The sequence below is a fragment of the Paralichthys olivaceus genome, chromosome 18 (genome assembly GCF_024713975.1).
Source record: "Paralichthys olivaceus isolate ysfri-2021 chromosome 18, ASM2471397v2, whole genome shotgun sequence".
Classification (NCBI taxonomy): domain Eukaryota; kingdom Metazoa; phylum Chordata; class Actinopteri; order Pleuronectiformes; family Paralichthyidae; genus Paralichthys; species Paralichthys olivaceus.
Genome location: NC_091110.1, coordinates 18,073,141 through 18,088,312, shown reverse-complemented (window position 1 = coordinate 18,088,312; position 15,172 = coordinate 18,073,141). Strand labels below are relative to the sequence as shown.

The window sequence follows — 15,172 nt, the reverse complement described above, 5'->3', positions numbered from 1 at the left end:
CGACTGCGCATGCGCATCAGGAGGAGGGGCCCGGTTTGTTTTTGTGTGACGGAACCAAATGTTTTGTTTTTGTATTCCGGTGAAAATGGCGTCGAGGAGCTAACACAGAAAGCTACCAGGCTAATCTCTGCTCAGGTAAGAACAAAACAAAACCTCACCGGACCTCTGTCTGATTTTAAAGTCTCTGTCTTTTATTCTTTAATGGCTGTCCCTCAGCAGCTAGCTGGGCTAGCTCTGTGTTAGCCCGGAGGGCCGATTGCTAGCTGCTAGCTAACGTTAGCGTCCCTTGCAGCTAACGTTGCCGCTGAAGCTGAACTTCATGTGATGCAGTTGTTGTCGTTCAGACGAATCCAGCTGTGGTTTCACTTTGAGTTCATTTCTCATTCGTCAGGTTTTCAGCAGAGCTAATGTCCGTTAGCTTTCTAGCAGGCTAGCATCCTGCATGTGGCTAACATCAGCTGACACCACATTAGCACCGCAGGATAACTTCCAAACATGCTGCATTGTATTTGTTTTATAACAACCACTCTCATTTCAGGTAATAGTACATCACGACTTCTTAACCTTGTTATTTAACAGCTGTGGTGTTAATGTAGTAGAAGCACAACCCTGGTAAATGACAAATAATGTTAAATTACACATATGATTTAAAGTAGGATGTGGAATTAAAGATCACACGTTTACAGGAGAATGACAGATAAGATGATGATAATAAACTTTGTTTATATAGAACTTTTTAAAAACAGAGTTTACAAAGTGCTTTGACAGGAAAGTGAATATAAGAGAAATAACAATCAGCAGGATGCAACGTGACAAGGAAGCCAGACTTCTTTGGTTGAAGTTTTCAATGCCACCTCGAGTAGCAGTCAGAGTATGGCTGCCTATTGGTTTCAGTTCATTTCACACTGGTATGCAACTGCATTTGCATTGAGAAACCTCCTTGCAATAGATAATCCATTGTTAGAAATGCTAAGGTCATTGGTATTCTGCAGCAGCAGCATTGCAGACAAGTCAATGAATGAAATCCGATATATCCGTTGATTATAATACATTTCCTATGTTAGGAAGGTTTCTAGTTTCAGCAAATAAATTATTTATTATAGGGTGCATGGACCCCCACCAAACCTTTTAAAGAGATAAATTGTAATTGTAAATAGATTATTTCAGCATAACTAATCAATATGATTAAACACTGCAGATATCTTTCTATCAGATAAATACAGCATTGTATTACAGTTAGTATTTCCCCATGAAGTGAGTACATGTCTATCAAACATCTCCAAAGGATTCTGACACATTGCTGCTTGTAGTCTTTAAGGCAACACATGCGAGCTAGCTCATTGTTCTCCTGCGCTCATTATAAACTACTTTATTGCCTAAGGTCTAAAAGTGTTCTTTCTCGTTTGAGTGATGTCTTTAAAAGCCACTCACGTTGCAGGCGTTCCAACGCTGACAGTCAATGATTAATGACGTTATTTAAAAAAAAATAAAAATCTCACATCTTCCCCAATCTGAGTTTGTCGGCTTTTAAAACTCCTATTCGCAGTGACCTTGCATCGGCCTACAAGAAGACAAAGCCATGGGTAATACGAGCAGTGAGAGGGCGGCGATGGGCCAGGGAGAGAAGGCTCAGCGGAGGGACAGCAGAGGTGCGAAGGAGGGCGAGAGGCCCAAAATCCTGATGGACAGCCCTGAAGATGCAGATATTTTTCATGGTGAAGATATGAAGGTAGGTCATGCTGGTGTATCAGACACACATTTTCTGCTGCTGACATGATCGTTTGGTGCTTGAGGAATCTCAAACCTATGTTTACGTATTGTAAATGAACAAATGGCGAAAGGCCAGTTCGTGCTTCACCATAACAATTGCTATTGGTTGGCACGTCCACTTGTCTGTGCATCAGTGGCCACACAAGAAGAAGAAAAAAGTAGCTCAAGTAGTTCAAGCTGCTTCAACTCGAACACGATCCATTCACTTTCTGTTTCGGTTGTTTGAAATCAACACCAGTGACCAGCATTTTGATTTTGTGATTGCTGAGCAGCTCACAAAGGTGTACACAACTTGCGTAGGCTGCGGTGTAGGATCTGCACTGATGGCGAAAGTATAAACCGGCCTTAATGGTGGTTTTGTGATTGATATTTCAGGCTCCTTTAGAGAAAGAGGAGTTTCTTGCGTGGCAGCAAGACTTAGAAGCAGAAGACAAAGGTCCAACTTTAGACAGACCAACAGTCTTTCGCTGGACTGGAGATGGCAAAGAGGTCTTTCTCTCTGGGTCCTTTAACAACTGGGCCAACAAGATACCACTTATTAGAAGGTGAGGGTATAACTCGAACTCTTGTAACCCTCATTTATAGATGTTTGAAACGATATGGTTTACCATTTCTCATTGAAGCTAGCAAACAATCAAAGAGCATTGCTTTGAGTGTCATCCATTGAACAGCTGATGTTTTATGAATACCATTGTTAGAACGTTCCATTATTATTATTAAAATTCAATTTACTTAATCAGAGGGAAAACATTTTATTCATGAGGATGAAGATTCAAAGAGAAGTCACTCTGTCCACTCACCTCTTTACCAAATGTTCTCCCCTGTCTTCTATCAAAGTCAAAACACCTTTGTGGCCATTGTCGATCTGCCTGAGGGGGAGCATCAGTACAAGTTTTATGTAGATGGTCAGTGGACCCACGACCCAACTGAGGTCAGTGATTATACTCATTATCATACACTGGTTTTTAAAAACAAGCTTCTATCTGTCAATATCCAACTAGAGACCATGTTGCAGCTGGGATTTCCCCGCTACATTTCACATAGACGCTTTCTTTATGTGAGCTGGACATTCCGTCTTTAACGTCCTTTAACTTTTACCATCAACATGTGTAAATAAATGTGTTAAAGTAGTGTTTGCTTGGTTGAAAGTTGCATTTTGGAGATTATGGGTTTTTAATTTTGACTGCAACCAATGATCTGAGTGAGGCCTATGATCCAGTTTTGATAAAGACAATGAGAATCTCTTTGCTGCAAGGAAATACTTTCAAATCAAATGTAAAAAATGCCACACATCATGTAAACTTGGCACGTTTGTGGACAATTTGATATCTTGCACATTGAATTGTTTTTTTGTCTTCTGGATGCTTTTGAGCTTCATTTGTGAATCTGTTGTTTCCTCACAGCCGGTTGTAACCAGCCAGCTCGGCACAGTCAACAACATCATCCAGGTGAAGAAAACCGACTTTGAGGTGTTTGACGCTCTGATGGTGGACTCGCAGAAATGTTCTGACATGTCAGGTGAGTGCTGACAGCGGCTAGACCCACTGATGCAGAGTACAGGTTGATGAAATGGGTGTGGAAAACTGTACAAAACCGGCTCTGTGTATTCTTATATTTGGGCTGCAAGTAAACATCATAAAATATAAATCCAGTCAGAAATCCAAACTTTGAAATTAGTTTTATTGTGTGAACTAACGCAGAGATGTCAGTTTCTGTGTGGATGTTGTAAAACAATTCGTTTCCTGTTTCAGTTAAACCATATCGCCCTTTCTTTACTCTCCTTCCATTCCTCAATCAGACCTCTCCAGCTCCCCTCCCGGGCCATATCATCAGGACGCCTATATTCCGAAACAGGAAGAGAAGTTCAAGTCTCCGCCCATTCTCCCTCCACACCTACTACAGGTCATCCTCAACAAAGACACTGGGATTTCTGTAAGTGGCTGTGATGCAGTTAGGTTTTTGTTTTGTTTTTTAAAGTGAAATTAAACTGCAAGTGCCTGATAAAAAGTTAAAATGAGACAGAGAAGAAAATAAAAAATTTAAGGATAAATCATGTCTGTTTTGGAATTATGTATTTTTTTACGTTTTTCTTTTCACATTTCCTTTTCAGTGTGATCCTGCTTTACTCCCAGAGCCCAACCATGTCATGCTCAACCACCTCTATGCTCTGTCCATTAAGGTAAGAGCCCAATGTGACCGAATCACACAAGAACAATGATTCAGCTGCTGAAATGTTGGAAAACTTTTTATTTATTATCATTTCAATAGAGTAACGTGTGATAATAACAAACTCCTGTCAGGGGAGCTCAAGGACAGATGATTCCAACAATTTGACACAGGATAAACAAACTAAGTTATAAATAAATATAGACAGCAGGGGGGAATCCCATAATAGGTTCATCTGCTGCTGTGGTTGTCTCGGTTCAAACTAAAGCAACTGGCTTCCAAAGTCACCAAATTGCGTTTCATAATAAAATTTCCACTTTGTGTTTCCCTGCCTGTTTCAGTGACGAGCTGCAGGGAGGTGATAGTGTGACACCACAGCAAAAACAATCAAGTCTCTTACTATGAACGTCAGAACAGTAACACAGTGGTGGCAGACATCTCATTTCCTGACTGTTGATGGAGATTAGTGAGCAGAGCAGGTCGTTGAGTTAGTGGGCGGCACTCCCACTAATCTCTGTGGTGGGAATTTGCTTTTAATCCCCTGGAACGCTGAATGATCAAATCAACGCTCAACCGAGTTTCAAGGCAGTTAATACTGATCGAGAAGCAAAATTACGCAGACAATGTTAAACACGTACAAGGTTAGAGAGTTACTATTCGGCCAAATAGGGACAGAGTTCTTAAAGCCACCACAGGCTCCAGAATCTAAAGTATATCTCTTATGACGAGAAGGTTTGAAACGCACAGCTGTCCTCTGCCACGTCGTCTGTCCTGCAACATGCTGCATGGTGAAAGAGGTGGACGTTGATCTCTCTGTCCTAAGCGTGCAAACACATTTGATCAAACAGTTCACACTACACAAACATTCCCTCTGTAGAACTCGTAAGCAAACATTCCGAGTAGAGCATAATACTAAATTAGAAGACTTTAACTAAACTCACTGAGCATATTCAGGTAAAACAGTTTAAAAATGTCCATTACAGTATGTATCGCTATGCTGCACATGGTAAACCCGATATCATTGTGCCACTGTGCATTTAAACTGCCAGCATGAATTTCATTGTTTTCTTCTTTCATTGTTTTCGTCTCACAGGATGGGGTGATGGTGCTCAGTGCGACACATCGCTACAAGAAGAAGTACGTCACCACCTTACTATATAAGCCCATCTGATTGTAGATGTTTTTACTTTGCTATCCGAGTGTGTTAACTGTACACTGAGTGTGCAAAATATCAGCTCCACCTGCTCCATGGAACAGAGAGAACACATGAATCCAGGCTCCTATCAGTCCGTCCTGAGTTTCACCTGGTAGATCTTTGTTCTGGTTTGAAGAAGAGAGAAAAACTAAAAGTGGACTATAGCAACATTTTTCAAATCAAATTTTTATTAAAGACACAGCGTTAAGTTTAATGATGACAATACTTTATCCCGTCTGAATCTTAAACACAGCTCGGAGATTATATATTGTACACTCACTGTATACCCAGCTGTTGTACACACATGTCGAAGATGATCAATGGCACTCAGTTAATTATTTCCTCTGCCTTTACTTGTTGACTGACTGCCCTCTGTAGTCACTGTGCTCTGTAGACCTAGAGAGGCATTAACAATGAGGTAGCACGCTAAGACATGTCTATGTTAAAAGCAGACAGAAATATAACGAGGAGAATGGGTGACGCGATGGAAATACCTCAGACTCATGAGGCTGCCGCTGTCTTTCCTCTATGATAGTGGAACAATCAAGAATGTGAATGTTATAACGTTAAAAGATGCACTGCAGTAGTTCTCCACTGTTTCCTTTATGCCTGTTTATCTTGAAATAGTTTGAATTAGTATGATCACAGAGCACACAGTAGATATTTTTGTATTATTTGTGAAGTATTCAGTTGTATATATATATATTTTTTTTTTTACCTCGGTTGATGGTGTTATTTTAATATAGCTGCTGTGTTGTGGTCCATTGCCATTTCAGTCAAGCGTCCGAGCACATTGCTAGTTTGGACAAAGACGACGTAGTTGAGACCAAACCCAGATCTAATTATTGTGTTATCTTGATTTATCTTGGTCTAAACTTTAATATAACTGCACTACGATAGTAAACATTTATTTTTGTGTAGAATGTAGTGTATGTACCCTGATCAGGTACAGCGTTCAGATTGGTGTACACTAACGGCACGACAATGTATCGGATGAATAATTCATACATTTCTCTAATGTATAATAATAATTCGTACACACATACATTTCGATCGTCTGGGTGCGGTTTATGACCTATACTGCAGCCAGCCACCAGGGGGTAATCCAGACAGTTTGGTGCCACTTAGGGAGAAGTGTCATGCCGTCCATCTTTATTTACAGTCCATCGTCACACCAGTTAATATGGCGTCATTTGTTTTTGCCATTATTTAGTTGCAACACCAGTTTCTACAAAGCGAGGCTTGAGATGAAGAATTAAGGTTAATGGAGAAGATGCCATAGATGGAAACAAATCTTTAAAGATAGTTGACAGTGACCAAGTGATGGACGTTGGCTTGAAGAACCACAAAACTGACAAAGGGAACCGCAAGAGGATCATGTAACAGACTGGAACTGTCACTGAGCAGTGAGCACTCACACACGTGTTGCTTCAACACTTGTGAGTGGTTCTCTTTATTTATTTATTTCTCGGGGGGAACAAAAGTGGCTTGCCTTTAACATGTGATGCTAGCCTTTAACATGTGATGCTAGCTGTCCATGCAATGCTAAAGGGAAGTCACAGGAAATCGATTTCACAAGCAGAAGAACCGTCACCAGTTTCAGCTGCTGCCTCCGCCTCCTCTCTCAACTATCATTTTGATGTTTGACGTCAGGAATGAAAATGTTTCTGCATTAATGTGATTGGCTAGCGCCTGCTCTTGATTGGCTGGGGTTAAAAAAAAGTTGAACTTATCTCAACTTCTACGACACGCAGCTCAGAGCGAAGTGAAACAAAGGTTGAGGTCTGGCACGTGTGAGAGCCGCGTTACTGAGGAGTTTGTGTTGTCGTCAACGTGTTTGTGTTGTTAATGATCTGTGTTTGTGTCATGACTTCTGAAGGACAGAGTTTGAAGCTAAGATTATGACTTGAAACATCAATGTATATATTTGTCACATGATGATATGTGGGTTTAACAGCCGTGAACAAAAAGACGACTGCGTGTATTGCGGGCCAGGATAGAGGCTGAGGATCTTCTCAGTAAAGGTCTCTTTGTTTTTTTTGTTTTTTGTCTCTGCTGTTGTCTCAGAATATTGATGCTCGACATTCAGATAAATTGCAGTGTCATTAAATTAAAAGTGTTGTTGAGCCTTTGAATCGTGCTGGTTGCATGAACACTTTCCATTTTGAGAGATATATGTAATAAAGACCCTGTTACAGCACAAATCCATGTGGAGCTTGAGTCATTTGTGTGTTGTCAGCTTCTCTCAAACAGTTAATTTGTAGAAGGCGATGAGTTGTTTCGACTCATTTCGGGGCCTGGCAGTTTTTGTGATGACCCACACAGTGGCTCCTGATATCTCATATTTTAAAAAAAAACCTCCTGATCCATGATTACGTAGAATACATAGGAATTCTAGTGCATTACTCTCTGTCATATTTCCTCTGAAACCTGGATGAGAACAGCTAGCCACACTGGTGTATAATCTTCCCGTCCTGTTTTGCGGCAGTGTTGGAATAAATAAAATAGATGTTATCCAGTGCAGACCTCTTAGGAGTAATTATTTCTCTGTATGATGTTGCAGCCTCTCTCTAACCCCTGTTCATAGAGTCTGTTTGGTCATTGAGCTGCTGAACTGTGACTTCACAAAAAAGTGCGTGGGAAATGTTCTTGCATGTTTGTTTGTGTTTGAATCACGGAGCCCGTGCGCTGTGAGGCGTGCGACCATATACAGCATTAACAACTGACAGGGCTGTGGGGCCACACGGCCCGATGCTCGATATATAAAGAGGGCCTGAACTTTGAGCTGGAGCTGTGGCTGAAGCTCTGACTCTCAGGATGAACACCCTCCACTCTCTGGTTCTCGTGGCTGTGGGTGAGTACAACTTGACAAAAAGCTTCCCCCCTATTTGCCTCGTGGATACATGAAGTATTTCTGACTCTGATTCATCTGCATGTTCGGCGGTTGATGCACCTTCTTGTCCTGCATGAACAGAATTCTCATCGTTTTACCTTGTTGTGCTTCAGTCGTGTCTAGCTACGACAGGGCGCTACACCAGTTCAGGAAAATGATCCAGTGCACGATGCCCGGCAGCAAGCCGATTTTGAACTACGCTGACTACGGCTGCTATTGTGGATATGGCGGCAATGGCACGGCTGTGGACGATCTGGATAGGTCGTGATTCATTCACTCTCTCAGCTCAGTGCTATGATGACGTACAAACGTCTTTTCGGCCTCTCTGAACACTTGTGTTGTCAAACCTGCAGGTGCTGCCAAGTGCACGACAATTGTTACGGTGACGCCATGCAGCTCGACGAATGCTGGTCCATCCTCGACAACCCTTACACCAAGGTCTACTCCTACAGCTGTGAGGAAGCAAACAAGACGGTCACCTGTGGCAGTGAGTGCACCAAGACAACAACAGTTTGAGGTTATTAAAGACGAAGAAATAAGCTCCTAAACGCCTCGTGCTCTCTCTCTCTTTTCCTCAGAGGATAACAACAATTGTGAGATGTTCATCTGCGAGTGTGACAGGAAGGCCGCCGAGTGTTTCGCCAGGTCGCCTTGGATCCCTGAGCACGAGCACATGCCCAGCGACCATTGTCAGTAAAGACCTCCGCAGTATATCGAACGCAGGATTCATTCCTACACACCCATCGTTGAGCTCTCAGGAGTGGCAGATTGTTTTTGACAGCTCATTGAAATATTCACGTCGACTCTGTCACATTCACGGTATCGTGATTTATTTTCTGCTTCTGTCATTTTTTCCTGTGCATAAACGTCTGTTGTTCCCTCCATGTGCTGAATCTTTTGTTAGCTGTGGATCTGCTTCCCTCATTAAGTGAAGGCCAGTTATTCACAGGTTTATCCTAACTCAAGGTTCCAATAGAGGGCGCTCTCATCTAGCTTTTTCTTTCCTTGCTTGCAGGAAGTAATATACAGACTGTCGACTTTAACATTTGCTCTTTATCCAATAATACAAATACTTCCAGTCAATAAAGAAGATAAAAAAATGAGAATGCAGTTTTTTCTGTGTATGAATATATAGAGTTTGTACAGTCTTTGTAAAGGCACTTTTACCTTTTATATATATATATATATATATATATATGTAATAAACTCAGACAGTGGCTTCTGAAATGTTTGAAACTTAAAATGTACACACAGCCTCAGACTACAAGAAACAGTTGGAAGAAAAGTGGGGAAATGAACTTCACTCAGAACCAAAGACACCGACAAAGACTGTGGAGAAGACTTCTGTAATTAGTTGATGAAAACAGAGAGAATGGAGTGACTGATGGAGGTGTAGCAGCCCAAACAAGTGATTTATGTCTTTGCTTTATGATTATATAAGAAAATATAAAAATATATTGTTTTAATTTACTTTTATCTGATTTTGAATATTCAAACAACTACCTGAATAGGAAGAAGAAAGAAAAGACTTTGATGACGTTAATTAAGTTTTACACACTTTAAAAGCAAATATTGCCCTCCACTGTTATCGTCCTCTTCATATCATCCAAGATGTAAGTTTGTCGTTCGGGATTTTCCACGTCTCCATACTTATGCTGGAAAGTTCCAATGTAAAGTTTGTTATCTCTCTTTTTGCACATGATGTTACGACATGAATATGCAGAGTAATGCAAACATTGGAGGCTGGAGTCATCTGTCTCTCTCATAGGTCCCCAGCCTCCTGACCCATGATTGTGTAGAATACATACGAATTATAATGCATTACTTTTTGTCATATCTCCAATGAAACTTGGATGAGAACAGCTAACCACACTCCTGTATAATTTTCCCCGTCCTGTTTTGCAGCAGTACTGGAATAAATAACGTAAAAGACGTCGTAAATCAGTTGGAAACCTCTGAGGAGTAATTATTTCTCTGTATATTGTTGCGGCCTCTCTCAATAAAATGAAAAGTATCTGTTCAGAATATTAAGAAAAGTGACCTTTTTCCTCTCAGGTTTCTAAATGCAGCAGAGCGAATGGAAGAAAGCAAATAATGACATTTATTAAATGGAGATAAAGAAGTTGTAGCTAAAACATTTGATGTGAGACGGAAGAGGGAACAAAATTAATATTGTTTTTGGAAAAAATCAGGAAGGGAGACGGAGGAAGGAAGAAAAAAATATAACTTTAAGATAAAGAACCCCACTTATTATTCATATATGTTCCTTTTTTTATTTATTTATTTTTCTTTAGTTATAACACAGCACAATAAACGGGCTATTCTAGAGATGTTAAGTTCTTTTTCAGAGAATTAGCTACTTTAAGAAATCAAAATTTTACAAATAAAGTCAAAGGCCGACATTATCAATCCTCTCTATCCCTTGTTCACAGCGTCTGTTTGAGCTTCTGAGCTATGACTTCACAAAGAAGTGCGTGGGAAATTTTCTTGCTTTTTGCACATGTTGGTTCTTATTTGAATCTCGGAGCTGCGAGGCGTGCGACCCTATGTAGTATTAACAGCTGACACGGCTGTGGGGCCACACGGCCCGATGCTCAATATATAAAGAGGGCCTGAACTTTGAGCTGGAGCTGTGGCTGAAGCTCTGACTCTCAGGATGAACACCCTCCACTCTCTGGTTCTCTTGGCTGCCGGCCTCTCTGTGGGTGAGTACGACTTGACAAAAAGCTTCTCCCCATTTACCTTGTGGATAAATATGACAACTGACTCTGATTCATCGTTCTACTTTGTTGTGCTTCAGCCGTGTCTACCAACGACAAGGCGCTCAACCAGTTCAGGCAAATGATGCTGTGCACGATGCCCGACAGCTGGCCAGTTATGGACTACGCTGACTACGGCTGCTATTGTGGAAAGGGCGGCTCTGGCACGCCTGTGGACGAACTGGATAGGTCGTGATTCATTCACTCTCTCAGCTCAGTGCTATGATGACATACAAACGTCTTTTCGGCCTCTCTGAACACTTGTGTTGTCAAACCTGCAGGTGCTGCCAAGTGCACGACAAGTGTTATAGTGACGCCATGCAGCACGACGAATGCTGGCCCATCCTCGACAACCCCTACACCGAGTTCTACTCCTACAGCTGTGACGAAGCAAGCAGGACGGTCACCTGTGGCAGTGAGTGCACCAAGACAACAAGAGTTTGAGGTTATTAAAGACGAAGAAATAAGCTCCTAAACGCCTCGTGCTCTCTCTCTTCCTCAGATGACAACGACAAATGTGAGATGTTCATCTGCGAGTGTGACAGGAAGGCCGCCGAGTGTTTCGCCAGGTCGCCTTGGATCCCTGAGCACGAGCACTTGCCCAGCGACCGTTGTCAGTAAAGACCTCCGCAGTATATCGAACGCAGGATTCATTCCTACACACCCATCGTTGAGCTCTCAGGAGGAATGTGACTCTGCCACATTCACAGTATCATGATTTCTTTTCTGCTTCTGTAATTTTTTTCTGGGTGTAAAAATCCCAGGTTCCCTCCATCTGCAGAATCTATTGTTAGCTGTGGTGTCCAATAGAGGGCGCTCTCATCCAGCTTTTTCTTTCCTTGCTTGCAGGAAGTAATACACAGACTTTAATATTTGCTCTTTATTGAATAATACCAATGCTTGCAGTCCTCAATAAAGAAGATAAAAAAAAACGACAATGCAGTTTTTTGTGTGTAGGAATTTAAAGAGTTTTCTTTGTAAAGGCACTTTTACCTTCTTTCTCCCATAGTCACCTTTTCTAAGGGTGAACCAAACACCTTACAAACAAAACATCAGAACACTCAAGTTAATACAATATACAAGTACAATCTTGTTTGACAAATATGCAAATACTGTATGCAAACTTGCATATGATGAATATGCTGATGAGGCGATGTTGAGCTTGATACAGAGTTTCTGAGGTTAATTAAAAAATTCCAAGACGAGTCGTAAATTGATCTATGGAGGGTGACACTAATGATCTGTGTGTATAACAATAGAAACAAATGTTCTTGTTTTGACAGCGTGTCCTGTTCTAACAGTTCTGTTTGGCTTATTATTCACTGGAATGCTTGGAGGGAGGGGGGATGTGACATCTGACAACAAACCACAACTGTTGAGCCTGATGAATAAATAAGTGCTTTAGGTTGCGACGTCTGGAAAAACTGCCACACGAGTAAAACCGCACGTGTGCAACAATCCAAACTGACAGTTTAAAAAAGCATTGATTCATCTGGGAGGATACCGACATGAGAGAAGAGGACAGGGACAAAGAAACTGGTCGAACAGAGAGGTGAGTAAGAAGGAGTGGAACAAGAGGAGCCAAGAGAGATTTTTCTCACTGTTGCTGCAGCTTGAATGTCTCAAAATGACTCCACCCTTGCATGTGAACACAAGCCCGTGCAATACCCAGAGTTCAACGCCAGCTCGATGCTGCCATGGTTACCTGCTATTTGGCCAAACCCATCAGGTTTGGTACAAGAAGTTTCGGTTTCCAGCGTGTTAGTCTACTTCCCACGGCAGGTGGGGGAGTGTTGTGGTCTGCCCAGAGGATCTCTCAGCTTGTTGACTTCCTCCCTCTGGTATGCATGACATTGTTGCTATCACATGAAAAGACATCTGAGCCCGGGCCAAGAGATTTAATGTCTGTGTGAAAGTACGTCAGGGACATTGTTAACTATTCAAATGTCCCGGGAGTAAAAGGGTTTAGCAGCAGCAGGTACAAAAGCTCCTAAAAAAAGAAATGGCTTTGTTTACCGACATGTTTCCGTCTCGTCAGCAGGGCTCATGTTTCATGCGTTGCGTCTCTTCGCAAATGTGTATTAATACACGATGCATTTTTTAATCAGCAGTTATGAATGTGTGGCATGTGTGGGAACTTCTACAGAGGAGAGAAACAGAAAGTTTTTATCTTTTAAGAATTTTAATAAGAACTCGAACATATTCACATTTAAACAGGGGGTTCAGCTCAGGTTGGGTGAGCTCTTTTCTCCAACAGCAGACTTTACACCATCTAACACTGACATTTGAGAAAGTTCATACACTTCTTTTCCCTTTTACATATACTTTTTGAATAAATTATATTTTTTGCTGAGAACATGTGGTCTTCTCAGCTGAACACAAAGTTTTTCCACTCTTCTCTGACTCTGCTCGATAAACTCCTGTGAAGATACTGCAGGTCAGCAGAGGTCTGCACACTGTGAGACACACGTGACGGCCAAGTCGGTGGCTGATGTTTGGACAGTGTCGGGTAAAACCGGTTAACGTCGCCTTGGTTTGAGTTCGGTGCGTCTTTTTCCACGCACAGCCTATAATTCTGCCCTCTGTTGTCATCCCAGTGTGCCTTCGTTCCAGCTCCTGGCCTGAAGGACACGCAAAACTCAATTCTCTCCTTTGGATCAATGTTCTGGGGTAAACTCAAGTCAAAAGTAAAAACACTCACATCGGAGCCGCCACAGCGCTGCTGCTGCAGGTATGTGCAGGGAATGTTGTGATGGCTCCGCCAAGAGTCAAAGGTCAACTTTATCTGCACGGCCTTCTCAATACTCTCATGTGAGACGCATACTTTGCCTCTCAGGGAGTGTTCTGAAATGTTGCAGCTTCTCAGCTGCACATGCAAGTCTCTCAGACGTGCAAGGAAGGATTTAAGGTCCTGCGTCGGCTGTGGGAAACCCAGACGAAACTCTTGGCCTTGCAGTTTGGCCAGCGAGGGTTTCATCACCAGAGCAGGGGAGGCAGCTGAGGGCTCAGGGATGAAGAGACGCACAGCAGTGAGCGCCAGCCCCTTCGCATCTGCAAACACCACACGCTTTTTGTTCAGACTGCCGCTGTCCCTGCGGAAACAGCTCCGAGGCTCAGAGGGCGCAGTGGAGGAGGGCTGTGATGAGGATGAAGACGAAGAGGAAGAGTAATGTGGGGAGTGAAGGCTGTTCTTGGGCGCAGGGCCGGTCGACTGACAATAACGCTGTGCAGGTTTCAGAGGAGGCATGGACGGCAGGGGATGAAGAGGCTGGCGCCGACTGAGGCTCAGGCACCTAGCGAGGTCAATGGGCATCACAGCGGTCTGGGGGTGACCTCCAAAGGCATGGAGAACTCTGAAGACGAAGCATGACAGGGTTAAAATAAGATCTACAGTCACACCCACACAGAGTCATTGCACATATTTCAACTTCTGCCAGAAAGGAAACAATCAAATGAACCCACCTTGTATAATTCATTTTCACAGTCGACGTCTCACTGGAATCTGCCGTCTTTGCTGGAGCTGCCACAAAACTCAGAATAGTCTATGAGCAGAAAACAGAGGCGATGAATAAATAAAACTTCTCAGTGAATCAAACAACAACAGTTTGCTGTTTTAAAGAAAGATGTACTTACAGTGGGTGTTTCATTAGAGCAGAGGAAAGGAAAGCATTGCTGTGTCTCTGTCTGAGCTCTGTGGAGCGTGGAGTTTGGGAATGAGGCTGAATCTTCTGTGTCACAACTTTAACATGAGGCTCGTTTAACCAATGAGGTGAAGCCTCCTTTGCCCTGCCCACTAAAGAAACTGCCTGTGAAGCCGGGCCTCAAAGTTTTACTTTCATGGATCTGCGCAGCAACATTTACCTTTTTTTTTATTTTTTATAAACGGCCAATCAGAGTCACAACAAGTATAATTCATGACAGCACCCAGGAGTAAAGAATGAATTAAACATTAAACAAAAAAGAAGAATCATCACATGACAGGCTTCTCTCTTACACAGCACCGGTTTAAAGGAGGCTGCAGGCACAAAATCAAATTAAACTCTAAATCCAACCGTCAGAATTTTCAATTTTGTCCATTCTTTTAATGGTGAAGTTCGTCTTCTCTCCGTCCTATTCTACAATTTAAATTGTAAATCAGGCTGCCAGGCACAGAGCTCTCATTTAGAGATTAGGACAGATGGACCTCAAGAGAAAATTGCAATTGCTTAAGAAGTCGCCCAACGTTAAGCTTTGATGTGACGGAGGGAGAGAGAACGGCTTTCCATGGTGAAGTTAAAACAGCATATTGAAATTTAAAGACGGTTAATAATTAGAACCAGAATATCTATATTTAATCCAACAAAAGATATATTTGTAAAAAGTCATGTACTTTGGTGGTGACACAATTCC

General features: G+C 42.2%; 4 protein-coding genes across 6 annotated transcripts; 3 read left to right on the top strand and 1 right to left on the bottom strand.

The window, feature by feature from the left end:
- Nucleotides 1-7,335, top strand: prkab1a (protein kinase, AMP-activated, beta 1 non-catalytic subunit, a). Its single transcript, XM_020103522.2, has 8 exons — nucleotides 1-135; nucleotides 1,547-1,729; nucleotides 2,146-2,315; nucleotides 2,608-2,701; nucleotides 3,174-3,288; nucleotides 3,569-3,702; nucleotides 3,881-3,949; nucleotides 5,030-7,335. The coding sequence occupies exons 2-8, from the start codon at nucleotides 1,580-1,582 to the stop codon at nucleotides 5,105-5,107; spliced, it is 810 nt and encodes a 269-aa protein (XP_019959081.1). The 5' UTR covers nucleotides 1-135; nucleotides 1,547-1,579; the 3' UTR covers nucleotides 5,108-7,335.
- Nucleotides 7,336-7,828: 493 nt separating this feature from the next.
- LOC109639834 (phospholipase A2-like) lies at nucleotides 7,829-9,127 on the top strand. 2 transcript variants are annotated; one of them, XM_020103507.2, is made up of 4 exons: nucleotides 7,829-7,985; nucleotides 8,138-8,285; nucleotides 8,378-8,511; nucleotides 8,603-9,127. In XM_020103507.2, exons 1-4 carry the CDS (start codon nucleotides 7,949-7,951, stop codon nucleotides 8,719-8,721), a joined length of 438 nt encoding a protein of 145 aa, XP_019959066.2. In that variant the 5' UTR covers nucleotides 7,829-7,948; the 3' UTR covers nucleotides 8,722-9,127. The 2 variants fall into 2 exon arrangements, with proteins under 2 accessions (XP_019959066.2, XP_019959065.1); XM_020103506.2 differs by lacking the exon at nucleotides 7,829-7,985 and having other exon boundaries at nucleotides 8,083-8,285.
- Nucleotides 9,128-10,586: 1,459 nt separating this feature from the next.
- LOC109639835 (phospholipase A2, minor isoenzyme-like) lies at nucleotides 10,587-11,715 on the top strand. The gene is made up of 4 exons (XM_020103509.2): nucleotides 10,587-10,729; nucleotides 10,825-10,972; nucleotides 11,065-11,198; nucleotides 11,286-11,715. The coding sequence occupies exons 1-4, from the start codon at nucleotides 10,681-10,683 to the stop codon at nucleotides 11,402-11,404; spliced, it is 450 nt and encodes a 149-aa protein (XP_019959068.1). The 5' UTR covers nucleotides 10,587-10,680; the 3' UTR covers nucleotides 11,405-11,715.
- A 1,312-nt stretch (nucleotides 11,716-13,027) lies between these two features.
- ppp1r3c2a (protein phosphatase 1 regulatory subunit 3C2, duplicate a) lies at nucleotides 13,028-14,534 on the bottom strand. Of its 2 annotated transcripts, XM_020103510.2 has the most exons (4): nucleotides 14,417-14,534; nucleotides 14,246-14,325; nucleotides 13,485-14,136; nucleotides 13,238-13,404 (listed from the first exon to the last, which is right to left on the bottom strand). In XM_020103510.2, exons 2-4 carry the CDS (start codon nucleotides 14,257-14,259, stop codon nucleotides 13,372-13,374), a joined length of 699 nt encoding a protein of 232 aa, XP_019959069.2. In that variant the 5' UTR covers nucleotides 14,260-14,325; nucleotides 14,417-14,534; the 3' UTR covers nucleotides 13,238-13,371. The 2 variants fall into 2 exon arrangements, with proteins under 2 accessions (XP_069369885.1, XP_019959069.2); XM_069513784.1 differs by having other exon boundaries at nucleotides 13,028-14,136.
- Between the last annotated feature and the right edge of the window lie 638 nt (nucleotides 14,535-15,172).

What these genes read in the sequence shown, in the direction of transcription:
- LOC109639834 (XM_020103506.2), top strand. Translation starts at nt 8,098, where the DNA reads ATGAACAGAATTCTCATCGTTTTACCTTGTTGTGCTTCAGTCGTGTCT. An exon ending in GCTGTGGACGATCTGGATAG is followed by an intron (nt 8,286 to 8,377) that starts GTCGTGATTCAT and finishes TCAAACCTGCAG; the next exon opens with GTGCTGCCAAGTGCACGACA. An exon ending in CAAGACGGTCACCTGTGGCA is followed by an intron (nt 8,512 to 8,602) that starts GTGAGTGCACCA and finishes TCTTTTCCTCAG; the next exon opens with AGGATAACAACAATTGTGAG.
- prkab1a (XM_020103522.2), top strand. Translation starts at nt 1,580, where the DNA reads ATGGGTAATACGAGCAGTGAGAGGGCGGCGATGGGCCAGGGAGAGAAG. An exon ending in GAAATGTTCTGACATGTCAG is followed by an intron (nt 3,289 to 3,568) that starts GTGAGTGCTGAC and finishes TTCCTCAATCAG; the next exon opens with ACCTCTCCAGCTCCCCTCCC. An exon ending in TCTATGCTCTGTCCATTAAG is followed by an intron (nt 3,950 to 5,029) that starts GTAAGAGCCCAA and finishes TTCGTCTCACAG; the next exon opens with GATGGGGTGATGGTGCTCAG.
- LOC109639835 (XM_020103509.2), top strand. Translation starts at nt 10,681, where the DNA reads ATGAACACCCTCCACTCTCTGGTTCTCTTGGCTGCCGGCCTCTCTGTG. An exon ending in GGCTGCCGGCCTCTCTGTGG is followed by an intron (nt 10,730 to 10,824) that starts GTGAGTACGACT and finishes GTTGTGCTTCAG; the next exon opens with CCGTGTCTACCAACGACAAG. An exon ending in CAGGACGGTCACCTGTGGCA is followed by an intron (nt 11,199 to 11,285) that starts GTGAGTGCACCA and finishes TCTCTTCCTCAG; the next exon opens with ATGACAACGACAAATGTGAG.